General features: G+C 40.4%; 1 protein-coding gene across 1 annotated transcript in view; it reads left to right on the plus strand.

Moving 5' to 3' along the window:
• The window catches only part of LOC108697749 (cilia- and flagella-associated protein 99), a 62033-nt gene that overhangs the window by 21019 nt on the left and 14265 nt on the right, over positions 1 to 26749 (plus strand). Inside the window, exons 6-14 of the mRNA XM_018228090.2 lie at positions 3140 to 3314; positions 6545 to 6625; positions 10222 to 10290; positions 11016 to 11099; positions 12855 to 12943; positions 18124 to 18328; positions 20013 to 20154; positions 20905 to 21056; positions 22682 to 22887. Of these exons, the coding sequence (XP_018083579.1) occupies positions 3140 to 3314; positions 6545 to 6625; positions 10222 to 10290; positions 11016 to 11099; positions 12855 to 12943; positions 18124 to 18328; positions 20013 to 20154; positions 20905 to 21056; positions 22682 to 22887 (1203 nt within the window). The remainder of the gene's footprint in view (positions 1 to 3139; positions 3315 to 6544; positions 6626 to 10221; positions 10291 to 11015; positions 11100 to 12854; positions 12944 to 18123; positions 18329 to 20012; positions 20155 to 20904; positions 21057 to 22681; positions 22888 to 26749) is intronic.

Here is a 26749-nt window from a genome sequence, read left to right on the forward strand (position 1 = left end):
GTCCAAGTTGGGGGGCAGGCAGTGACATTTCAGAAATGCTACAACAAGCCAAGGACAGGCAGTAAATAGTAGAATTGGGGTCACAAGAGGAGTCAATCAATTAAGAAAGTGATTCTGGGCTTTTAGTACTGGGCAATTGTCTAAGGTTAATTGGTACCTAAATAAAGTCCCAGGAGCTCTTGGTGTAGACATGCCAACTACACCAACAAGTAAGCTCAAGTACTCATTACTGTGCAGAAGCAACATGTGTGCTATTGGTCAGCAGATGTCATCAGAATAAGGCAATAGATAACTGGTAAAATTCAAGGATTCATATAAAGGATGGAATGACTATAGTAGTAGACCCATGGCAGATTGGTATGCTACTGCAATACTAGAGAATAAGGGATAAAGACTGGTGAGAGGAGGGAGCAGAGGGGAGATCAACAGATAGAATATAACAGAAAGGAGGAGAAGAAAAATAGAAAAAGTTAAAAAAATGAGAAGAAACAAGATACAAACGATGAATAGATTTTTTTTCGGACCGTGTGTGGAGAGTCCCGACATTTTTCGTCCGGCGGAGATCGGTTGTTTGGTCGATTGGACAGGTTAAAAGATTTCTGTCGGCTGCCGATAATATCTCATGTATTGCCGATCGTATGATTTTCAGTAGGAGACTGTCACCAGCTTTGGTCGAATATAACTTTCATACGATTGCTGTCAGGGGCAGAACATCGGCTGATCTGTTGTTTTCTACTTTATTTGATCGGAATGGTTAGTGGCAGGTCGGGATATGGGGAAGTCAGATCGTACGTTGATTCTTACGATCGCATCTTTGCGTCTGTGGCCAGCTTTACTGTAAAAGTAAGAAGTGTGGAAGCAAAAGACAGAACTCTGTCTTTTAATTGGATCATGTGACCCAACAAGTATGGGTTGTTTGTGTGCACAGTGAATCATACGATCCCTTACCCATACCGTAAATCCCATACGGACCTTATTTTTTAAATTGGCAGTTTTCAATTTATGATTACCCAATGGCACATACTACTAGAAAAGTGTATTATTATTAAAATGGTTTATTTACATGAAGCAGGGTTTTACATATGAGCAGTTTTATGTAATATCTTTTTATAGAGACCTACATTGTTTGAGGGGTATTGTTTTACTTTAAGGAGAGGAGAATAGGAAGGAAAGAAAGAAACAACAGACTGGTTGCAGGAAAACTGGGGATGAATCAGGTAAGAAAAGGCTGGAAGGAGAAATAAAGGAAGGGGAGAGCATTTATTGTGCATTTAATGAACAAGACTAAAGGGTGGAACATAAGAATGAACAGGAAAGGCATGAAATAGCAGAAGATGAGTAGGTAAGTAATGTTGTGTGGGCCTATGCTCCAGGTTTCTTGAGTAACTATAAATGTTCTGAGATACTTGGTAGTGAAAATGTAGCATTGGGTTTCTGCCATTATTGTGTCTTAAATAGGGAGTTAAGTCTTATAGTGTCGTACAGTGTTAGGAGACCGAATACAAGGGTAACGGCCATGAAGTAAGCACTTCAAACATTTAATTGCAGGCAGGGCCACCATCCAAAACCTATTTTGTTCACTGGAGCCCAGTATAAGAAGGACAATTTGAGTCTCTTTTAAACATCACAAAGTACTAAATATGGCTTTTTCAGGCCCCAAACAATAAGTCCTTTGGAATAATACTTCCAACCCTGCCCTGGTGATTGTAAATTCATCAGCAAAATATACAGAAGAAGGTATACGAGTGCAGCAGTATCCTTTCCTCTTGTGGAGGTAACGGGGAGTGAGGCCTCAGTACCTTGGATAATCCCTTGTCTTTGCATCAATATCTTTAAGTCTTCTGCAGTGGCCAACATAGAGTAAGCATTTGGGAGGTGTGGGCAGCTGTTACGGTCTAATCCATGAATGTTGAGTTGCAACTGCTTCTTGAGCAGTACTGATGTGTTCTACATTGCATTGGCAAATTCCTTTTTGGTGCAAGGTCAGTTTAGATACGAAGAATTATACATTTTTGGACAATCTGGCAGGAAGTGACCCACTAGGCTAAAATAGGTAATGAGTATGAGTTAAAGGAAAGCCCCTCTCAGAGCACATTTATACATATAATGTAAATAGAGTATTAGAGGGGAACTATCGCGAAAATGAAAAATTTATATTAGCTTCATCATACTGAAATAAGATATATAGCATAAGGAGTTGCTTATGCTATATGATAATGCTGTGGATATGGCTACTCCATGGGCAAATTCACTAAAGCGCGAAGCACCTAACGCTAGCGCAAATTCGCTAGCGTGACGTCATTTCTTTACTTCGCCGATTTACTATTGAGCGCTGGCGTAAATTCGCTAGCGAAGTGGACCTACTCTACACTAGCGCAACTTCGCTACTGTTCGCCTCCCTGAGCGCAACTTCGCATTTTAGTGAATTTACGTAGAGCTGGCGAAACTACGCCTGCCGAAGTGCGGCGAAGCGTGGTGAAGCTGACGCTGGCGCAACTTTGGATCTTAGTGAATTTGCCCTAATGTGTCTGTTGAAAAATCTGACTATTCAAGTCAATTGGTGGATTACTGAGGAATAAATTCAAGTCTTTATAATACTGAAATAAGAAACTTTCTAAATACAATCAATTTTAAATTCTGTACCATTTATGAAATAATCAAGTTTATTTTCACTATTCCTCTCTCAGCATCTGTTTCTCTTCATTCTGTCTTCATGCAGCAGTTGGGTGTCAGATATTCATTGACAGTTAGATCCAATATATCTTATAGGGGGACTCCTTTTGCCTAGAAGATGTATTTGAGCTCAATCTATTAAACTCACCAGACATCATGTCTCTCTACATGCAGAATTTTGCAAAAGGCAGTTATTTTGTTACATTTTGTTTGTAAGCCCCCCTATAAGATATATTGGATCTAACTGTCAATGAATATCTGACACCCAACTGCTGCATGAAGACAGAATGAAGAGAAACAGATGCTGAGAGAAGAATAGTGAAGATGAACTTGATTATTTCAAAAACAATTCAGCATTTTTAATTGATTGTATTTAGAACGTTTCTTACTTATGTATGAGGAATCTTATATTAAATTTTCATTTTAAGTAAAGCAAATATTTAACTTAATTTTTCTTTTATTTAAGATGGCAGCCTGAAATTCATAATATAACAGACGGTCTACAGAGTAAAGCAGCTAAAGGGCCAAGCCGAGCAAAAAGTTCAAAAGCAACAGAGACAAAAGAGTTTAATTTAACTAAACCCAGGCCCAGGTCATTGCCGGTACCTCAGCAGATACCAACCCAGAAGCCACATCAGCCTGTAAGTTGCTCTTGAAACCTGCTTTGCTTTCTAATGAATCAAGTGGATAAGAAAGAATGGACCAGTATCAATTCAGTGAGAAAAAGGTTTATCACGTGAAAAGTGATGAACGTGATTTAATTTGAGATTCAATTCAATTCAGAAAACCTTATCTCACGGTTTATCACATGAAAACTCGATTGAAGTCTATGGGTAAAAACTGGAACTGAATTTGGAGAAAAGTTTTTTCTCCTCGAATTGAATCTCGTCCATGAATTTTCATGAGATAACTTTGTCTCGCTGAATTGAATATGGCCCAATATTTGTAAGAAATACATCCTCCTTTCATAAAATGTTTTTATAACTTTATTATTTATGAACAGATTCTCGACCATGCCACTAGGTGGCACTATTTTGGATTCAGCCGAACCTCCAAATCCTTTGGAGATTCAGCAGAATTCCGAACTGAATCCTAATTTGTAAATTAGGGGTGGGAAGGGAAAAAAGATAATGGTGAGCTGCGTGTGGGTTAAAATGTTTTTATGCTTCCTTGCTTTTTGATGATTTTAAAGGAGAACTAAACCCTAAAAATGGATATGGCTAAAAATGCCATATTTTATATAGTGAACTTATTGCACGAGGCTAAAGTTTCAGCTTGTCAATAGCAGCAATGATCCAGGACTTCAAACTTGTCACAGGGGGTCACCATCTTGGAAAGTGTCTGTGACACTCACATGCTCAGTGGGCTCTGAGCAGCTGTTGAGAAGCTAAGCTTAGGGGTCGTCACTAATTATCCAGCAGAAAATGAGCTTCCCCTGTAATATAATGGTTTCTGTGCTGCCATGTAGTAATTATCTGTATTAATTACTAATCAGCCTTATATTGTGACATTTCTATTCTATGCGTACTGTATATTGTGAGTGGGTCCCTAAGCTCAGTAAGTGACAGCAGCACAGAGCATGTGCAGTGAATCAGCAGAAAAGAAGATGTGGAGCTACTGGGGCATCTTTGGAGACACAGATCTTTACTGCTAAAGGGCTGTGGTTGCCTTGGGCTGGTACAGAAGCACAAAACATAATGTACAACATTTCTACCTACTTCTTTAGTTAGGCTTTAGTTCTCCTTTAAGGATTCGGATTTGGTTCAGCCAGGCACGAGAATTTGGCCGAATCGGAATCCTGTCTAAAAAGGCAGAATTCTGGCTGAATACTAAACCGCATCATGGATTTTGTGCATACTTAATTGATGCAGGGTAACCCTTGACCTAACACCACCTTCCAGCTGGCAGTAATTGCAGGGTTCTCACAGCATATTCAAGCAGGATAAACCTTGCGTATGTTTATTTGCACACGATGCAACGTTTCGGGGTGGTCCCCTTTGTCAAGCATATTACAATCGTTCAGTGAAAAACTTTTAACACCACACATTCACAGTGATTGGTCGATTACAAAATTGATTAATTAGACGTGTGACATCACATTAAAGAGAAAGCAGCACAATTTTGTTGATTGAGGAGGGTGCCGATCCTTCCAAGCAACTGAGCACCTGGCGGAGCTTTAAAGGCCTGGGTGTGCGAGTTTTGCCATTATCTTCAGTAATTGCAGGGTTCCCACTGCAGACTTCATCAACAGACCACTGCATTATGGGTAAAATCATGGTGATTTGCATCCAAAATTGCACTTTGTACACTGCACTTGAGCCCTAATAGTTTACATGTATGTATCTATTTTTGTCAAATAAAGGAGTGGTTCACCTTTACATTAAATTTAATATGTTATACAATAGCTAATTCTAACCAAATTTTCAATTTTGTTTTTTAAAGTTTCTGAGTTATTTGCCTTCTTCCTCTGACTCGTTCCAGCTTTCAAACGGGGGTCACTGACCCCATCTAAAAACAAATGCTCTGTAAGGGCTCTTACTCACATGCGTTCTGACCTGCGCTCCCCTGCGTTCCGTTTTTTGGCGTTCAGCCGCAGGGGAGCGCAGGAATAGACGCATGTCATTATTTCAAATGGGGCTGTACTCACTCAGGCGCGTGTAGGCGCCGAACGCAGGTTGAGACGCAACATGCTGCATTTTTCCTGCGTTCGGCGCCTACACGCGCCTGAGTGAGTACAGCCCCATTTGAAATAATGACATGCATCTATTCCTGCGCTCCCCTGCGGCTGAACGCCAAAAAACGGAACGCAGGGGAGCGCAGGTCAGAACGCAAGTGAGTAAGAGCCCTTAGGCTACAAATGTATTGTTATTGCTATTTTTGATGACTCATTTTTCTATTCAGGCCTCTGATATTATATATCATATTCCAGTCTCTTATTCAAATCAATGCTTAGTTGCTAGAGTAATTTGGACCCTAGCAACCAGATTGCTGAAACTGAAAACTGGAGAGCTGCTGAATAAAAAGCTAAAATAGGGCTCTTACTCACGACTGGTTGTATCTGCGCTCCCCTGCGTTCTGTTTTTCTGCGATCAGCCGCAGGGGAGCGCAGGAATAGACGCATTACATTTTTTCCAATGGGGCTGTACTCACACAGGCGCGTGTAGGCGCCGAACGCAGGTTGAGACGCAAGATGCTGCATTTTTCCTGCGTTCAGCGCCTACACGCGCTTATGTGAGTACAGCCCCATTGGAAAAAATGTAATGCGTATATTCCTGTGCTCCCCTGCGGCTGAACGCGGAAAAACGGAACGCAGGGGAGCGCAGATACAACCGCTCGTGAGTAAGAGCCCTTACTCAAAAAGCACAAATAATAAAAAATGAAAACCAATAGCAAATTGGGTCAGAATATAATTTTCTACAGCATACTAAAAGTTAATTAAAGGGGAACAACAACAATAAAAAAGTTATTGCATCCCTTCAAAATCCAGAAGCAGTGGTAAGTTATTTGGAGTAATAGGTCTTTGTACAGTGGAGGGTAACTAGTGGGGTCCTCGTTTACTGTGATTGGTTGAAAGATCAGTGCAGTAACTCAAAGCAACCAATTAACCTTTAGTTTTGACTGGTGCAGCGCTGTTCGAATAATGAAAGAAAATGTACAGGGTGTTATTACGGTAATGCCACATTCATTATTTCCAAGCCTTGCCTTGATGATTCAAGCCATAATAATTTCTAATTTAATTGAAAAATTAAAATGAAAAGTTGCAAGTAATAAATCTCGCTTCCATTTGTGCCAAACTTAAACGAATCGCTCGCTACAGCTGTTATTATAGAGGTTTGTTCTAAGAACACATTGGGGTTTTTTTTTTTCCCAGGTTCCCCAGATTTTATACAAGGCACCAAAGGAGCAAGAACTGTTAAAGGAACAGAAAAAAAGAAACCGCAGAAAAGCAGAGGTAGATTTTAGATTCATTAATCATCAATATTGTTAAAATCAGTACAGGTATGGGACCTGTTATCCTTGGGACCTGGGCTTTTCCAGATAACAGATCTTTCCGTAATTTGGATCTTCATACCTTAAGTCTACTAGAAAATCATGTAAACATTAAATAAACCCAATAGGCTGGTTTTACTTCCAATAAGGATTAATTTAAATTTGGATTATTTCATTATAATGGAGTCTATGGGAGATGGCCTTTCTGTAAATCGGAGCTTTCTCGATAACGGGTTTCCGGATAATGGATCCCATACCTATATTATTTTATACATTTAGGAGCATATTTATCAAGGGTTGAATTTTTAATTGAAAAACCGTCGAAATTCGAATTTGAAGAGACCAACCGAAATTGAGTCGAAGTTTTTTTTTTTTTGAATAGGTCAGTCTTTGATCGAATAGGTCCGTATTCGGCCAAATTAGAATCGTACGTATCGAAGGAATAGCGCATTTGATCGAATTTGATTCAAAGTTTTTCCCCAAAAAAAGTCCACCAATTGACTCCAAATTGGTTCTAGGAGGTCCCCCATATAGAAATTTGGCAGGTTTTAGATGGCAAATGGTCGAAGTCGAATTTTTAAAGAGACAGTACATGATAAATTTTCGATATTCAAATTTTCTATTATTTTTAAAATTCGAATCAAATTGGATATTTTTTTCATTCGAAAATTCACCTCGACCCTTGATAAATCTGCCCCTAAATAAACCCAATAGGCTGGTTCTGCTTCCAATAAGGATTAATTATATCTTAGTTGGGATCAAGTACAAAGTACTGTTTTATTATCACACAGAAAAAGGAAATCATTTTTAAAAATTTGGATTATTTCATTATAATGGAGTCTATGAGAGATGGCCTTTTTGTAATGTGGAGCTTTCTCGAAAACGAGTTTCCGGATAACGGATCCCATACCTGTATTATTTTATACATTTAGAATCAGAGACAGCAGTTATTATTGTTTCTTCTCATTTATTATCAACTATAGGTTTCTATTACAAATCCCAAGCCAACATAATAAAGTAAAATAAGGCCGTTAGCATTTAGGAGCCCATTACCAAGTGCCCTATAGGGGTGCGAAATGCGTAAAGTGGATGGAGATGCAGATATATTTTTAACTTTTCTACAAATAAAATTATTTTTTAACTGAATTTCTTTGGTCCTGTAGATCCGTTTGAGGGCCGGTCAGCCCTGTCTTTTCTACATATACTTTGCAGATTTATTAAGGGTCGAAATTGTAAATTCCAATTCGAAGTTCCAAATTCTTTATGGAAATTGTGAATAATCCAAGCTCGATTCAAATTTTCATTTGAATTTTGAGATTTATCAAACCCTGTCCCTTTAAAAATTTGAATTTGACTATTCGCCTCCTAAAACCTGCCGAGTTCACGTTTGAGTCAATGGGAGAGGTCCAGGGACCATTTTGAACTTGTTACCAGCCTTCCTGTCATTCGAGTTAGTTTGATTCCAGTTTAGTCAAATTTCGACTTCGAGTTTTCAGGTCGGTAATATTAGTTTGAGTTTTAGATATTCGATTTAGATATTCAACCAAAATTAAGTCGTTAGGTTTTTTTTTTTTTGGTGGAATAGGTCTGTTTTCGATCCACGCTGGGCAGGCGCCCTAGGCAGCCCCGGCAGCCACTGCGCCTGTTTAGTGTGCGCCTGCGCGAATTAGCAAGCGTGCGCAGGTGCAAATTAGCGCTCGCATGCGTGAATTTGCGCTCGCGTGCGCATGCACGAATTTGCGCAGAAGCGCACAAATCGCCAAAAACACATAGAGTCGGCAAGAGAAGGGAACCGGACTTGGGGTAGGCGACAGAGCAGGTACGTGCCTGGCGTCCTCCCAGCTTTGCGCCCTAGGCACGTGCCTACTCTGCCTACCCCTAGTTCCGGCCCTGTTTTGATCTAATAGGTCCGTATTTGGCAGAATTAGAATTGAAGGAATAGCACAAATAGGTTCTAGGAGGTCCCCACTAGGCTAAAACAGCAATTCGGCAGGTTTTAGATGGCGAAGACGAAATTTTAAAAAGACAGTACATGATAAATTTCGATATTCGAATTTTTTTCAAATTCAAATTGAATTTGGACTATTCCCTAGTTGAAGTACACAAAAAGTACACTGAAATTCTCCAGTGTGTTTAACCCACTGCTTCTAAGATATTTGGGCCTTGAGGTATAACAGCCTTAGCATTGTAAGGCTGCAATTTATAATATAACATAAGGCTGTCTGGCCTATGGCAACTCCTACCACACCTGACCACAGAATAAATGGGCACCATTGATAAAATAAGGCAACACTTGCCATCAGACTCTTTTGTTGCCTTCGTCCTCCTATGACATGTTAAGGTGGCCATACACGGAGAGATCCGCTCGTTTGGCGATCTCTCTCCGATATGCCCACCTTGAGGTGGGCAATATTGGTCTGATCCGATCGTGGGCCCTAGGGCCCAACGATCGGATCCTAACAAATGGGAACGTGCGGTTGGATCGTGGGACCGCATCAACGAACAGATGCGGCCGCGATCCAACAGGATTTTTTGTCCCATCCAATCGAGATCTGCCCCGACTTTCGGCCAGATCTCGATCGGGGAAGACCGTCGGGGGGCCCCATACACGCTGCAGATATATAAGATATATAAGATATATAAGCTGCAGACTCTGTCTGTCGGCAGCTTTTATCGGCCGTTGTATGGCCACCTTTACACAATTGTCCTTCTAGGGGACCTGATCAGATTTCCCTGTTGCCCCTTGCACTGAATTTCAATTCCCAGCATTTCACCACCAACCACAAGCTGGTGAGTCTTTCTCATAAGCCTTTCAGCAGGTATTTACTTCAGCCCTTTTGGTTTGATATTGGCATGGGTATTCAGGAAATTAGAGATTTAGGGGGTTATTTACTAAAATCTGAATTTATCTCGTGATATTAGTAAAAAAGGTTCCACCAAACTCCCATGCCCGATTTCATCAGATCGGGAAAAAAACTCAATAGAATTTAGTGAAAACTCGAATAATACAAATTTTTCGGACTTTTTCCCAAATTGCTTAATTTTTCCAAGTTTTGCCCAGAAATCCTGAAAAAGTCAGATTTTCTGGCTAAACTCAGCACAGACCACGATAACTTCAAATTGGCATAGGTGCCCCTCCAACTGACTTATACAAGACATCAAACTGTCATGATTTGGTTGGTTTTTGGATTCTGGCTTTTTGTAGCATTATAAATTAAAAATTTGAGTTTTCTAATGAAAAAAAAAAACGCTAATTTTTCCTTTACCTATAATAAATAGCCCCCTTATTATTCATGATAGCTTCAAGAATTAAAAAACATTAAATATCTTGATTGCGAAAACTGGAATTTTTCTAGATTTCACAACTCGACCTTTAATAAGTAACTCCCTTATTATCCATGTTAGCTTCAAGAATTAAAAAAACATGAAATTCCTTGATGTGGCCCCTACGGTGGTTCCGCTTGCATCTGTGGAAATCGCTGTAACAATTTTCCTCATCGTTTCTAAAACAGTTTGTATTTTCTTGAACAGAACTAACACAGAATACTCTGATTGCAGGAAATACTGGTCGAAGTCAATATGGGGCAGTTTAAATGTGCAACGGCAGAAAAGTCAGAGAAAACCAAGGTATGTGTCTGAAATGAAATCAAAATGCCATTTGCTTTTTCTATCCATTTGCACTGCAAGGGTCAATGACAAAGTGCATAACGGGTGCAAACCTCATGGCAGATTTTTATAGTGTTTCTCCCTATTATATGTACAGTATATGGTATGTGTACATTGCACAGGTGCTGCCTGCTCAGAAACAACAGATTTACCTATAGTATTGTTAACGGAGAAGGAAAGCTACGGAGGCATTTTATTGCCAATAGATTAGCTGCAATAGTGCAAGCTATAACACTATATTTATTCTGTAGAATGCTTTACCATACATGAGTAAAAATCTCTAGAAGCTCTCTCTGTCTGTTAAGGATAGCAGCTGCCATATTAGCTTGCTGTGACATCACTTCCTGTCTGAGTCTCCCTGCTCACTTATAACTCTGGGCTCAGATTACAGCAGAGAAGGGAGGGGGGGGGGGAGCAAATTGAGCATGCTCTTGCCCAGGGCAATGAGGTTTAAGCTGTAAACAGGAAGTCTGATACAGAAGCCCATGAGTACACAATAGAAGGAAGGAAATGCAGTGTTTATTTTGACACAGGACTCAGAGCAACATTATTTTGTGGGTTTACTGGTATATTTAGGTGGATCTTTCTGATAAGGCTTACTTAGTTTTAACCTTTCCTTCTCCTTTAAAAGGACAGTTAAGGAGTGTATAAAATGTTTTTCTAATCGTCTTCTTTTGTTGCTGCAGCATATTCTGTCTGAAATCGTGAAAGAGGAACAGAGTAAACTGTCTTTCAATGGATATAAAAGCTCTCAAGTGCCTGTGCCTAAGGTAAGCATATGAAAGGCAGCTTAAACTGTAAGAAACCCAGATCTGTACATAAAAACTTTCTTTTCTGTGTTGGTGTCTTTTGTTTTTCTCTATGGACTATCATCTCTTGTTTGTTCAGCTGCCTTTAAGAGGAACTAAGCATCACCAATATATTATCACAAGAGCCGTTTCAAGGCTGTTTCAAAGGAGGGGTCACCTAATTTGCACTCGGAGGGGGTCAGGGCTTATTTTAAATTCAGGGCCCAAATAGCATTGTTTATTATAGTATCCTGAGACCTGAGCAGGACTATCCTCAGAAATCATGGGGTCCCATATTGCTTAGTATGCAGTAGAACTCCAAGTAGGACCAGCCCTGTTCTAAACTGGGCCCTTGAATCATGGCCCTGCCAACTGCGTAATATGAGGTTTTGTTTTTAGAAAACAAAATTGACAATCTGGCAACAAATGACCCGGGATTATCTATTCCAGTCCATTCTTTCTAATCCACATTTTGATCCCTAACAGGACCTTGATGGCAGCCCTCCACCCAGGGGCTCGCCGCCAACGAGGCGAGTTGAGAAACTTGCCTCAGGCGGCATGCCGGAGAGGTTTCCAGGGGCGGCAAAAAGACGCTCCTGATACCTTTAAGAGCCGAATTTCCGGTTTTTAAACCAGAAATTGGTCTTTACTAATGCGGGAAAGCGCAATTGTGCTCTCCGCATTAGAGTTCCTGCCTCCCCTCCTGACAGGTAAACCGGCGAGGGGGGCGTCATTGCAGGAGTCGCCTCAGGCGGCGTTTTCCTCTGAATCGGCGCTGCCTACACCTGACTATGTAACCACTGCCATGAGGCAAGTTGAGAACCAGCTTGCTGGATGCAGTGTACTGTGCCTCACGAGGAAACTTTGGGCGACTTCGGAATACGAAGTGCCGCGTGTGTCATGCTGCAGGCGACTTTTTATTATAGCCGGCACAAGTCAGAGGGATGGCGTTCGGGGAGATTAATCGCCGCAAAGACGAGGCGGTTAGTCGCCAGGCTAAATCTCCCGAATCGCCAGGTGTGCCCTTACCCTAAGTGCAGAGACACACGCTCAGATTTGAGGAGATTTAGTCACCTGGCAATAAATCGCCTCTTCTTTGGGGCGACTAATTTCCCCGAACTGCCTCCCGCTGGCTAGAATTTAAATCGCCACCGGGATGGCACTCTGATCAGTGGGATAGCACTCAGATCACGAGGAAACTTCATGCGACTTTGGAAAACGAAGTGCTCCATGTGCCATCCCGCCAGCGATTTCGATTTAAGCCAGCAGGAGGCAGTTTGGCGAGATTAGTCGCCCCGAAGAAGAGGAGATTTATCGCCGGGCATCTAAATCTCCGAATCTGAGCATGTGTCTCTGCCCTTACAGTACACTGCATCCAGCAAGCTGGTTCTGAACTTGCCACACAGAGCGCTTCATTTTCTAAAGTCGCACAAAGTTTTCTCGTGAGGCAACTTCGGAAAACGAAGCGATACGAGTGCCATCCCGCTGATCCAAGTGCCATCCAGCCAGTGATCTAGATTCTAGCCGGTGGGAGGCAGTTCGGGGAGATTAGTCGCCCCGAAGAAGAGGATCAATTTCTCATCTTTAGGAAGAAAAATGATAATGCATATGCCTGAAGTACAGTGGTAATACTACCCAAAAAAGATTGGGTTTCCTGGAAGGATGCAGATAAAACATTCATGCACTGCTGTGTTTGAATAAATGACATTTAGTGCACCATATTGTTTTTCCTTGCAGGCTGAAAATGTACCAGTGAAACTAAACGCAGCAGCGATATTAAGAGAGGGCGCCCTCTATCAGCGCCAGGCAGAAGAAGAAATTCGCAGGTATATTACATTTACATTTGTTTATAAGTTCACGTTATATGATTTTGACATCAACATTTTCCCTCATTTGCCATGTTTTTTTAATATATTGGGACACTGAAGTTAGGAGGGGATATGACTTTTCTCTCTAGGTAGTAGACCCCCCTAGACAGCCCATAAAGTAGCTCTCCTTGAGTGTTGTCACACTGATGATGGAAATAAATAGTGTTGGTTTTATAATAGCCATGGGACTATTGCATGGGTAAGAGTTCAAGTTCAAATGCACTTGGTCTTCTAGGTCAGTGTGAGACCAGCTGTGCGATACATGATTGGCTGAGATGCCCACTTTTTCCTATTTGCAATGTAGAAATGTGTATAACATGTTTACAAAAACGTTTGGACATAATTGTGCAAATGGTTGTTTTGTTTCAATAAATAGATACAAAGATATAAAACAATGTATTAAAGAGTAAGTAAACCTTTAAAATAAGTGAATTTACTTGATGATGGATGATGCTATTCTAAGCACTTTTGCAATGTACATTCATATTTTTTTTTTATTCCAAGATATTAAAGGATACATGTACTAATATATATATAGAGTCTATAGTGGTGCACTCGCAATACTGCCTGGGTCTGGAAATAGTGAAAAAAGTGGAAGATTGAAATAAAATCTTCCACTTTTTTTCCAGATCTTGGAGTGCAGTTTTATTTTTTGATTAGATACCGACACATATATATATATATATATATATATATATATATATATATATATATATATATATATAACAAACAAGGGAAAGTTGTGCTCACCACTATTTTTTAAAAACATTAGGCGGGGGTGCAATGAGGCTGTGACCACAAAATACATATAGTCAAATCCAAGAGTCCTCTGCACTCAACCCATTATCAATATATTTAAGACAGCGACATTTTGTGCATACTGCTACTAAAAAATGCCTTACCCTTTAAACAAAACAGGGATTGTTTGTCCATATATTGCAATATATTTAAGCTGGCCAACTACGTCAAAGTCATCCCATATCTGGCCAGTCCTATGCTCAATTTTATCTGATTCATTAAGAATTCTATTGCTTCATTATACATTTTACAAAGGGACTAGGTATTACCTGCAACTTAACTTGCTGATTTCAAAGTAAACCTCCATACTTGGCTGCCCTTTTATTAGACACCAGTGGGATCACCTGACTATAGCTGGGAAGGGTGGGAGCTACAACATGGAGCTGGTCACTGCTCCTGTATAAACTATAACAAACAAGGGAAAGTTGTGCTCACCACTATTTTTTAAAACCATTAGGCGGGGGTGCAATGAGGCTGTGACCACAAAATACATATAGTCAAATCCAAGAGTCCTCTGCACTCAACCCATTATCAATATATTTAAGACAGCGACATTTTGTGCATACTGCTACTAAAAAATGCCTTACCCTTTAAACAAAACAGGGATTGTTTGTCCATATATTGCAATATATTTAAGCTGGCCAACTACGTCAAAGTCATCCCATATCTGGCCAGTCCTATGCTCAATTTTATCTGATTCATTAAGAATTCTATTGCTTCATTATACATTTTACAAAGGGACTAGGTATTACCTGCAACTTAACTTGCTGAGCACAACTTTCCCTTGTTTGTTATAGTTTATACAGGAGCAGTGACCAGCTCCATGTTGTAGCTCCCACCCTTCCCAGCTATAGTCAGGTGATCCCACTGGTGTCTAATAAAAGGGCAGCCAAGTTTGGGAGTTTTACTTTGAAATCAGCAAGTTAAGTTGCAGGTAATACCTAGTCCCTTTGTAAAATGTATAATGAAGCAATAGAATTCTTAATGAATCAGATAAAATTGAGCATAGGACTGGCCAGATATGGGATGACTTTGACGTAGTTGGCCAGCTTAAATATATTGCAATATATGGACAAACAATCCCTGTTTTGTTTAAAGGGTAAGGCATTTTTTAGTAGCAGTATGCACAAAATGTCGCTGTCTTAAATATATTGATAATGGGTTGAGTGCAGAGGACTCTTGGATTTGACTATATATATATATATATATATATATATATATATATATATATATATATATATATATAGAGATATAGATATATTACAACCAGGTGAGTATCCGCACTCCGAGGTTCAATGTATCTTTGAGGGTAGGGGTGCAAAGTTATAACACGTGTACAAAAAATATCTTTCCTCATTAGGACCTTTTTCAAGGTTAATACAAAGGGGCCGATTCACTAAGCTCGAGTGAAGGATTCGAATGAAAAAAATTAGAATATCGAAGTATTTTTTGGGTACTTCGACCATCGAATTGGTTAAATTCGCTCGAATTCGATAGTCGAAGTACTTTCCCTTTAAAAAAAACTTCGACCCCCTACTTCGGCAGATAAAACCTACCGAAGTCAATGTTAGCCTATGGGGAAGGTCCCCATAGGCTTGCTAAACTTTTTTTGATCGAAGGATTTTCCTTCGATCGTTGGATTAAAATCCTTCGAATCGTTCGATTCGAAGGATTTAATTGTTCGATCGAACGAAAAATCCTTCGATCGATCGAACGAACGTTTAGCGCTAAATCCTTCGACTTCGATATTCGAAGTCGAAGGATTTCAATTCGAGGGTCGAATTTCGAAGTATTTTTAACTTCGAAATTCGACCCTTAGTGAATCTGCCCCCAAGTGTACATTTTGTATTATCCTTGAAAAAGGTCCTAATGAGGACCGAAACGTTGGACACTGATGGACAATGTAATAAAAAGATAAAAGTTTTTTACAAAGGATGTGCCAGTTGGAAGATTTTATATATATATATATATATATATATATATATATATATATATATATATATATATATATATATATATATATATATATGATTTGAGAAAGATTTCAGATTTTTTTTCCTTAGCAGAAGAACATCAGAGCAGCCTCTTTCTTTCTCCTGACAACGTCCTTGACTACTTGGTGGTCAGAATGGTCAGACAATGACCAGCAGGTGGCGCTGTTGTAACAAAATTCATTCATATCAACAGTACTTGTATCCTTTAATATCTTGGAATTAAAAAAATTAAATAATGAATGTACATTGCAAAAGTGCTTACCCTCATCAATTTTACATTTACTTATTTTAAAAGTTTACTTATCTCATACAGAACACATGCAACGAGACAAATTACAAGTGTTACATATTTTCTCCTCCCTGCTTCCCAGCTATACACACACACCTCTCATTATCACACCCAGTTACATACATACTACCCTCCACGCAATGGATATAACCTTATGTGAACACATACAGGTACTTAAATAAACACAATATTCTGCAGTGAACCCTATACACCAAAGAGTAAATAGTATGCAGAAAAGAAAAACAGACTTCAGTCCAGTTCTTCATTATATCTATGATAATATGCTATCCACTCTTTAAATTATTTGTGCAAAAAAAAAAAGGAAAGCAGGAGAGCAAATAAGTGTTCAACCCCCAAATCTTATTGTAATAGAGCTTCAAGATGTTCTTCCAGGTATATCTAAGATAAAACAGGCAGTCCCGCAATATCTCACCCTAGTTGGCCTTAAGGCTAGACCTCACAGTCATGGGGGGGGGAGGTGAGATCCACAGTTTTGGAACTAATGCATAAAGGGTGCAGAATTGGTTCAGTGGGAAATTAAGGATTAAGACAAATGTGAATCAAAGGGGCTGAAATGCAGCCAAACATTGGGTTGGGTTCATCCTGTGAACCTCTGCTGGACATTTTGGACCCCTGTGGTAGAGTCCTGAGTGGAACCAATTTGTTAAACCCAAACCCGACCTGCGCCCGGACCCGCATACTTACCCGTTTGGACCTGCTACCCGACCTGCAAGTACCTTATCCGCAACCCGATCCATAACCCACTGACCATCAAGAAAGTGCTGTCATTGTAAACCGGAAGTGACATCATTAGAAGTAGGTGTGATCAGAAAAAAAGGAGTAAAACTCACTATTGAGAAGACCCTGCCCTCTCTTCTGAAGCTTGCACCAGGATGACAACAGGGGGGGGGGGCGGCTATTCAAGTAAATGCAGCATGGGTGGCCCTCCAAGATACAAAAACCCGCAGAGCCTAGGACAACTGTCTGATGGTGGCCCTGCTAATCACAGTGGGTTAAGTGCAGTTTTCAGCACAATCACCATGCTTTTTTTTTTTTACCCCAAATGTAGCATTTTTCCGCAAGATTTCAGTGTGGTTTCCAGGGGGAGATGTGTCTAAAGCAACTAAAATTTATATAGTTGCACTTGAACTTTAACATGAATTGGATACAGGCAAACCAGTGTGGGAATCCTGGAGGTGCTGCATCTTTTAGAGGTGGAGGTAACTCCAGGGATACCACAGCGGAGTCAGTAGGTGCAAATGCACAAAATTTGGAAGTGCAAGCAGTATCGGACTGGGCCACAAACTCCTCTGTGCCGCTGATACCTCCCGGTCCCCCTTCAAATGTGTGATCATACGTGGTTCTGGTGCTGCACCATGACCGGAAAGATGAGGAAGTGCAGGAGTGGCCCTGGGGCGGGGCCCAAAAGAGCCAGGGCCCACCGGGTTTTTTCTCGGGGTTCCGTCGGCCCAGTCCTACCCTGAGTGCTTGGACAGCACCTTTAATGCTTCAAAAGAGATATTGTGAGTATATAACTGCCAGTCTGTATTGGGCAATATACTATTTGGATATTGCCCCAGTTCCCAAGGCAACACTTATGCGTATTTTACAAAAATTACTGTATATCCCGTAGCTCAAGAGCCATAAAAATCCAGTTTTATTCAATTCACATAAAATTGTTTACATACTGACCCCTCAACTATCCACCTTACACATTTCGTACCTACTGGTACTATCACCTATGATTAAGTACTGGTAGGTACGAAACGCGTAAGGTGGATCATTGAGGGGTCAGTATGTAAGTTATTGAAAAAAACTGGATTTTTATGGATCTTGAGCTACGGGATATCATTTTTGTAAAATACCTTTAATGATGGTGACTACAGAGACTGACTACAGGGAAATGTGTGGCCCCACAACCGTGGTGTGATAAGTAAATGACTCCCTACATGTATGCTTTTAAACGTGAAACACATCTATACAATATAAAAATAAGTATGTGCATGTTCCCCTCCATGGAAATGACAAGAAAGTAATAAAACCACTTTTTTTTGTAGAATAGAGAAGCTAGTTGATGGGGCCCGGGACCCCACAGAGTTCCTAGAATGGCAGAGGCAGATGCGGGAAAAAGACATAGAGCAGCAGCTGGCGGAGATAGAATGCAGGCGCCTGGAAGGAAAGCTAAGCCGCGAGGAGGCCGTCCTGGCTCGCCAGAATCTTATCCAAGAGAACAAAAAGAAAGCCGATCTAAAGAAACAAGAGGTGAAATACAAGAGCATTAAACAGATTTGTGTAGAATCTATATGAAAGCTTAGGTATTAAAGCAAGATGTTATACACACACAGCTAGGGTTGGGCAGATATACCATTAATCAGCAATAATGAATCGTTTTTCAGGCAGAAGAAATTCAATTATCCCCTATCTACTCGTTTCTACTCATGTACTATTAATCCTATGAAATGCTACTCTAATTTCTAAGAAAAATAACCTCATTTTACACACGACGATAAAAACCTGGAGATACCGATTGCCACGCGCTGTTTTAGTACAACAATAAAAATAATATATAAAATGAAATAGTCGTGGCGGGAGAATGCTAATTTTGCATTTTTTTTATTCATTTGGGTTTTCCTTGGGTAACATAATAGAGGCAGATATTTACTTCTATGTTTGCAGAATATAGTATTTTATTGGTCATAAATATGGTTGAAATATGGAAGAAAGGCATCGCATTAATATAATAATCACCCGTTGCAGTGGGGTTTCCAATTGTACAGCACCCAGAAGCCTTTTATGACACCCGCAGAACACAGTGCAATGGAAACAACTTCATTCATTATTGCACCAATATGAAGCAAACTATATAAGAAATAAAAATCCATTGAAAGTGCTTCTGTAGGTTTGACTGACCAGATTAATTAATTTTGTTACAACAGCACCACCTGTGGGTCATTTTCTGACCAGTCTGACCACCAAGTAGTCAAGGAAGTTGTCAGGAGAAAGAAAGAGGCTGCTCTGATGTTCTTCTGCTTAGGAAAGATTTGAGGGAGGTTTCTAATTGTTTTCCTAAGCAGAAGAACATCATAGCAGCTTCTTTCTTTCTCCTGACAACTTCTTTGACTACTTGGTGGTCAGACTGGTCAGAAAATGACCAGCGGGTGGTGCTGTTGTAACAAAATGAATTCATTGTAACAGTACATGTATCCCTTAGTATCTTGGGATGAAAAAATAAAAAATAATGAATGTACTTTGCAAATGTGCTTAGAATAGCACCCTCATCAGTTTTGCATTCACTTATTTTAAGGTTTACTTGTCCTTTAATAGTGCTGCACTGAAATCCTTTTCTCAAAAGAGCAAACTGATTTTTTTTTATATTTAATTTTGAAATCTGACATGGGGCTAGACATATTGTCAGTTTCCCAGCTGCCTCCAGTCATGTGACTTGTGCTCTGATAAACTTCAGTCACTCTTTACTGCTGTACTGCAAGTTGGAGTGATATCACCCCCCCCCCAGCAGCCTAACAACAGAAAAATGGGAAGGTAACCAGATAGCAGCTCCCTAACACAAGATAACAGCTGCCTGTTAGATCTAAGAACAACACTCAATAGTAAAATCCAGGTCCCACTGTGACACATTCAGTTACATTGAGTAGGAGAAACAACAGCCTGCCAGAAAGCAGTTCCATCCTAAAGTGCTGGCTCTTTCTGAAATCACATGACCAGGCAAAATGACCTGAGATGCACCTACACACCAATATTACAACTAAAAAATGCACTTGCTGGTTCAGGAATGAAATTGTATATTGTAGAGTGAATTATTTGCAGTGTAAACGGTGTCATTTAGAAATAAAAACTACAACATGTCTTGGGGGTGCTGTAAAGGGCTTTGATTTCTAGATCTCTTTTAAAAAATGTTCCCCTCAACTGTTGTTTTTTCTAAATTTAGACTGAAAAACTGATGCGCATGTATGCAGAAAAGCGTCTCCAGGAAGAGAAGGAGATGAGGGACCTGGTAGAGCAGGTTTCAGAAGGACACAAGAATACAAAGCAGGCACGGCTGAAACTCCAGAAATATAAACAACAGATAGGTATTCATATTTAAATAAAACTACCATACTGATGCTATCTACATAATGTTTTATTACCTTGAACTTTTTTATAACCTAATTGGTAGCCAACTGGTAATATAGCCCATTGTCATCACCAGTTGAGAAGAATCCAGGCCCACAGTATGTCATTTGTACGCACAGGGCTTGGTTAGGTTTGAAAGGTGCAACAAAGTTATGGGCTGGAATAATAATGGTGAATAAGACCTCTCCCAATTACACTCCCTCTAGTGTAACTATTATTGTACCTGCTTTAAAAGCAATTTTTTTTAACGAAAGGGAAAGCTAGACTGAAGGAATAGCCTCAATATTTCATAACACAGTGACCCCAGAATTTCATTACGCAGTGGCCCCAGCAATATATGATGCAGTGGCCCCCCAGCATTTCATGAAACAATGACCCCAACAATATATTATCAATATTAAAATCTATGCTCCACATTCGAGCCGGTGCAATTCAACCATATACAGTGAAAACAACTTTAGGTAGACTCTCTAACAGGAATTAAAAACTTTTTCAAAGGCCGTCTCCCTCTTTGTCAAAACATTGTGTTGTGCTGGGTTGAACTTTGCGGGACTGATGCTGTGTCTAGTTAGCAAGTGTGCCCTTTGGTGTCTATCTTGCAACTGTGGCGTATATTCACCAGTAAAAAGCATTCCTATATCATCAGATAAACGGAACCATTGCCTATGTAAGGCTAGAACATATATTAACTCGCTGTATTATTTTAGTTCAAGAAGTGACAGAAGAGAGCCGTGAGCTTCTCCGACAAGCTCTAGAGGAAGCGGAAGAAGAACTTAGAAAGAAATTTGAGCTGATACGTGAGATACGAGCCATGGAATCTGTGCCTTTCATAAGGCATAAGTTTGTGGACTTAACAGAAGTGAGTACATATCAAATCTGTACAATTCATTCGGCATATATTTAGGCATTGATTTAATTCAAGTGGCTATGTAGTATATGGGCCGTACATTTTGCATTGTATTTATTTAGAAAAGCAGAAAAGAATTACACCAATGCATCGCATAACAAATGGAAGGAACAGAGTGGGTTAGGAACAGAATAATAAAGAAGTGGGAAGGAGTATAAGAAACAAGGGAAAGTTGTGCTCAAATACAAGGTTCCTCTGCACTCAACCCATTATCAATATATTTAAGACAGAGACATTTTGTGCATACTGTTACTGAAAAATGCCTTACCCTTTAAACAACACAGGGATTGTATGTCCATATATTGCAATATATTTAAGCTGGCCAACTACGTCAAAGTCATCCCATATCTGGCCAGTTCTATGCTCAATTTTATCTGATTCATTAAGAATTCTATTGCTTCATTATACATTTTAAAAAGGGACGACAACGTTTTACCTGCAACTTACTAGCTGCTTTCAAAGTAAAACTCCCAAACTTGGCTGCCCTTTTATTAGACACCAGTGGGATCACCTGACTATAGCTGGTAAGGGTGGGGGCTACAACATGGAGCTGGTCACTGCTCCTGTATAACTATAACAAACAAGGGAAAGTTGTGCTCACCACTAATTTTTAAAACCATTAGGCGAGGGTGCAATGAGGCTGTGACCACAAAATCCATAAAGACAAATACAAGAGTCCTCTGCACTCAACCCATTATCAATATATTTAAGACATTGAGACATTTTGTGCCAGTTTAAAGGGTAAGGCATTTTTTAGTAGCCGTATGCACAAAATGTGCATACGGAAAGGAGTGACATGAAGGAATAATTGGACAATGAGATGAGTTGGTGAGAGGCTTGAGTGTGCATGGTGGAGTGTATATGGAACTAATTGAGTGAGATAGAGGGAACTGGGAAAGGAGGTGTGGAAGGGAGTGGGTGAGATGAGGATGATTTTGTAAGGGAGGAAGGTACAAAGGAAAGGTTATGGGATTGATTTCAGTCATGGACTGAGGAGAGGGAAGGTGTTATTGTAATAAGGTGAGGGAATGAATGTGAATGAGGAATAACAATAAAGGAATAGAGGCGTGCAATTGAATTGGTGAGTATAATGAGGGAGAGTTATGACTTATTATTATTATTATTATTAACATGTATTTATATAGCTTAATGAGAATGAGAGGGAGTGGGTAAGGAAGGATATGAGCAAGCATAAGGAATGGAGCCAAAGGTGAGTGTGAGATGAAGGTGAACGTGAGTGACATGAGTGCAAGTGATGGAGTAATGAAGAAATGGATGGGAACTGTCAGTAGGTAATGTAGGGAGAGGACGAGGGTTTGAGATAACTTAGTAAACAAGAGATGTAGGCATTATGTATTCAGTCATAACCTTCAATTTGTAAGTTTTATTCAGAAACAGTGCTCACAAACTGCGCATCTCTGAATTGAATAGTCCATAAATGTATTTTATTTAGAGCTGTGTTTGGCAGCGTCTGGCTACCAGTGACCAATAAAAGTTAAGGTCAGTTTTAGGCCTATAGTGGCCAGTTGCACTTCATCGTCAAGGCTATTTCTATATGTTCTATTATTTTGCATCAGACTGCTGGGCATGGCTTGAACTGTGAAATGTCCCTGGTGGAGCTGCGGGAGCGTTTAGCAATTCTAAAGGAAGCAGAGAAAAAGGCAGAGGAAGAGAAACGTGACCAAATCATCACAGAAAAGCAATCAAAACAGCAGCTCCTCTTGGACACCCTGGAACAAATCTCCTTGCACAGAGCGGCTCTCGGAAAAGCAGCTGTTATGAAGTTAGTACAAGTCCATTTTGCCTCTGTTTGACTTATTTACTGTTTAGGATATAAGGAAACAAATAACCTGCCCATCAGTAGATGAGAGAGGGATTTTCTATCGGTTTTAGGATTTCTTTTCTTTTTGTCGATATTAATGGGGTTATTCATCAAAGGTCGAGTGTTAAAGGTTTTTTGTACCTCGAATGAACTCACAATTCGAATGACTTGTTATTTAAGAAAAAACTTGAATGGGAAAAACCCGATTCTGCGAGTTCGAGTCCCTAAACCCGAAAACTCAAATCAACGGAGTTTTCCATGGGAAAGAACTTGAATCGCTCAAATTATTGGAGTTTTTGGGCAAAACCCTCTGAAAAAAACTCAAGAATCCTCAAATGGTTCAATGGACCTCTGCTATTGGCTCACACATGACCTCAACATTTTTTAGATTGTGTATTTTCGAATTCGCGCTATTTTCAGGGTCGGGGTATAATAAATCTAAATTTTAACCCGAAAATGTGAGTTTTAACCACAAATACAACTTGAAAACTCGATTTTTTGGGGAAAACACAGCTCAAACCTTAATAAATAACTTCCTAAATTTGTACTTATATGTTCCCTATCATGCTTTTCCAGCTGCAAACAAATTAATCATGCTTTATAACTATTGTCTCTCACTGGAATTTGTCAGAGCAGGAGACTCACTGCTCCTTCATTCCAACAACTGTCACCTGGTATAACCAATAGCTCCTGTTACCAGCTGTGGGATTCCCAACATTAATCACTTGTTTGCAGCAGGACTATTATTTATGATTTCAGGGAATTCACTAATACTGCAAAATAAGCATTTAAAAAAATGATAATACATAAAACTTTATGAGAAAACAGATTTTTTGGCTATCCACTGTCCAAGCTATACAAAGGTTAGTCTTTATCTTATTTTACCATAACGTCTATCCCCCTTTAAGATGGTCATGACTTGTGACATTTAAATTAGCTCTGACCTGCAAATTTTTCCTTACAAAAGCTTTAGTAGCACATGCAATATTAGTGCTGTGGTTCCCAGACTGTGCAGCTGGTCCCACTAGGGGTCCCAAAGCAGTTAATGGAGTGGACCAGTCTGAAGGCCAGTTAGGGGGTTCAGTGTTTATTTACTGTCCTGGATATACCTGAAACTATAGGACAGTGACTGATAAAGCCACATTTTCAGAAGTTAAGGGGAACCCAACAAACTCTAAAACTGGCCACAGACGTGCAGATTATTATTATATTAACGAATATATATTACGGTCTGTAAATCTTGTGTACCTTTGTTTCGATGCGCCAGATAGATAGATATATACAGTAGATAGATTATACATAGATAGATGATACACAGACAGATAGATAGACAAATAGATAGATAGATTAGAGAAAGATGGATAGATATTAGATAGATAGATAGATAGATAGATAGATAGATAGATAGATAGATAGATATTAGATAGATGATTAGATAGCTGGATATATAGATTAACAGATAGATGAGAGAGAGAGAGAGAGAGATAGATAGATAGATAGATTAGAGAAAGATGGATAGATATTAGATAGATAGATAGATAGATAGATAGATTAGAGAAAGATGGATAGATATTAGATAGATAGATAGATAGATAGATAGATAGATAGATAGATAGATGAACTATAGATAGATAGATAGATAGATAGATAGATAGATAGATAGATAGATAGATAGATAGATTAGAGAAAGATGGATAGATATTAGATAGATGATAGATAGATAGATAGATTAGAGAAAGATGGATAGATATTAGATAGATAGATATTAGATAGATATTAGATAGATAGATAGATAGAGAGATAGATGAGAGATAGAGAGATAGATAGATAGATAGATAGATAGATAGATGAGAGATAGATAGATAGATAGATAGATTAGAGAAAGATGGATAGATATTAGATAGATAGATATTAGATAGATAGATTAGAGAAAGATGGATAGATATTAGATAGATAGATTTTAGATAGATAGATATTAGATAATAGATAGATATTAGATAGATATTAGATAGATAGATAGATAGATAGATAGTGTAACGGAAAGCAAGGAACTTACCCCACGGGACGTCCAAGATGGCGACCTCCTGCTCCACCATGTGGTTCTTCCTGGTCGCAATATGGCCGCGTCAGAAACGTGTCGCCCCAGGATTGGTCGCCGGCGACGGAATGGACGCCGGCGTCAGAATGTGCGTCAGCGTCAGGACGTCAACGTGAGGACGCGGGCGTCAGCGTCATGACGTCACGGCGTCAAGTTTTGGCGCCAACTCTGGACTATTTAGTCTCATTTTCCCTTTGTGTCCTTGCCCAATTATAGGTCTATTTCGTATAGTTCCTGGGTGTGATTCTGCTATTACTGATTATCTGTGTACCGACTTCTTGCCTGTTTAAACGATTCTGATCCTTGCCGCCTGTATTGACCATTTGCCTGCTTACGACTATTCTTCTGATAAATCCTTTTGTACCGCGAACTTGGTGTTGTGTCTCCTTCTTGGTCCTCACTACCACTGAGCCTTCGGGCCGTGACAGTATAATTGGGCCATGGACCCCTCTGAGGTGCCTCAAGTTCCAACTGATGTCGGCAGAGCCGTTCGTGGATTGGCGTCCCGCATGCAGTCCTATGAAGCCCAGCAATCCCACTTCGGCCAGGCACTGGAAGCAATCCTGGAGAAATTGTCTGCCTTATCTCCTGCGGCCCCAGTCCCTATGCCGGTTCCTGTAACTCCGCTCCAAGTTTCCGAGCCTCGCATTCCTGCACCTCCTTTGTACAGTGGTGATCCGGAGTCATGCCGTGGTTTCATCAACCAGTGTGAAATCCAATTCACCCTGCTTCCAGGTCAGTTTGTCTCGGAGCGGGCAAAAGTGGGCTATATTATTACCCGCCTGCAAGGGAAAGCTCTGGAGTGGGCTTCTCCTCTCTGGGAGAAGGAGGATCCGGTAATCGATGATGCCAGGGCCTTCATCCGGGACCTACGCACAGTCTTTGATGCTCCCGGCCGGGCTACTTCTGCCTCGGCTCGTTTATTCCAGCTGCAGCAAGGGACTCGTTCTGTTCCTGAATACGCTATCGAGTTCCGAACTCTTGTGGCAGAAACTTCATGGAATAATGACGGATATCATGCCGCCTTCTATAATGGCCTGGCGATGCGCATCAAGAACGATCTCGTATCCCGTGAGATTCCTCCACAATGGGAGGACCTTGTTGCGTTGGCTGTGAAGGTTGACACCCGACAGAGGGAGTTCCAAGTCGAACTTGACAGGGAACGTACTAGGAAGTTTTCCAGGTTCCAACCCACCCTGGCTCCACGCTTCCAAAGACCTCTACTTCCCAGTCCGACTTCCAACCTTTTTCCTCCTCCTCCTACGGCACCTGCTACTTCTCCTTTACCACCTGAAGAGCCAATGCAGATCGGGCGGGCACGCCTTTCCGAGCAGGAGAAGCTCCGGAGAAGGGCTGCTGGGTTATGCCTTTACTGTGGGGGAAGAGCCCACTTCGCCCAGGAATGCCCAGTGAAGCCGGGAAACTCCAAAGCCTAGGTAAGCTTGGGGAGACTTACCTGGGTGGAATTTGTCCTCCTCCCCATTCCTCTGCTCAACGGTTTCTTCTTCCTGTTCAAATCCAGTTCGGCTCCAGGAAGATCTCGTCTCAGGCCTTCCTCGATTCTGGTGCTGCGGGCAACTTCATGGATCGAGCCTTTGCTGATAACCATGCCATTCCGCTCCAACCCTTGGCAACTCCTCTCCGAGTCCTGGCGATTGATGACCGTCCTCTTTCCTCTGCCATCATCTCGCAGTCTACTCAGGAACTTTCATTCAAGGTGGGCAC

The sequence above is a fragment of the Xenopus laevis genome, chromosome 1L (assembly GCF_017654675.1).
Source record: "Xenopus laevis strain J_2021 chromosome 1L, Xenopus_laevis_v10.1, whole genome shotgun sequence".
In the NCBI taxonomy this organism is placed as follows: Eukaryota; Metazoa; Chordata; class Amphibia; order Anura; family Pipidae; genus Xenopus; species Xenopus laevis.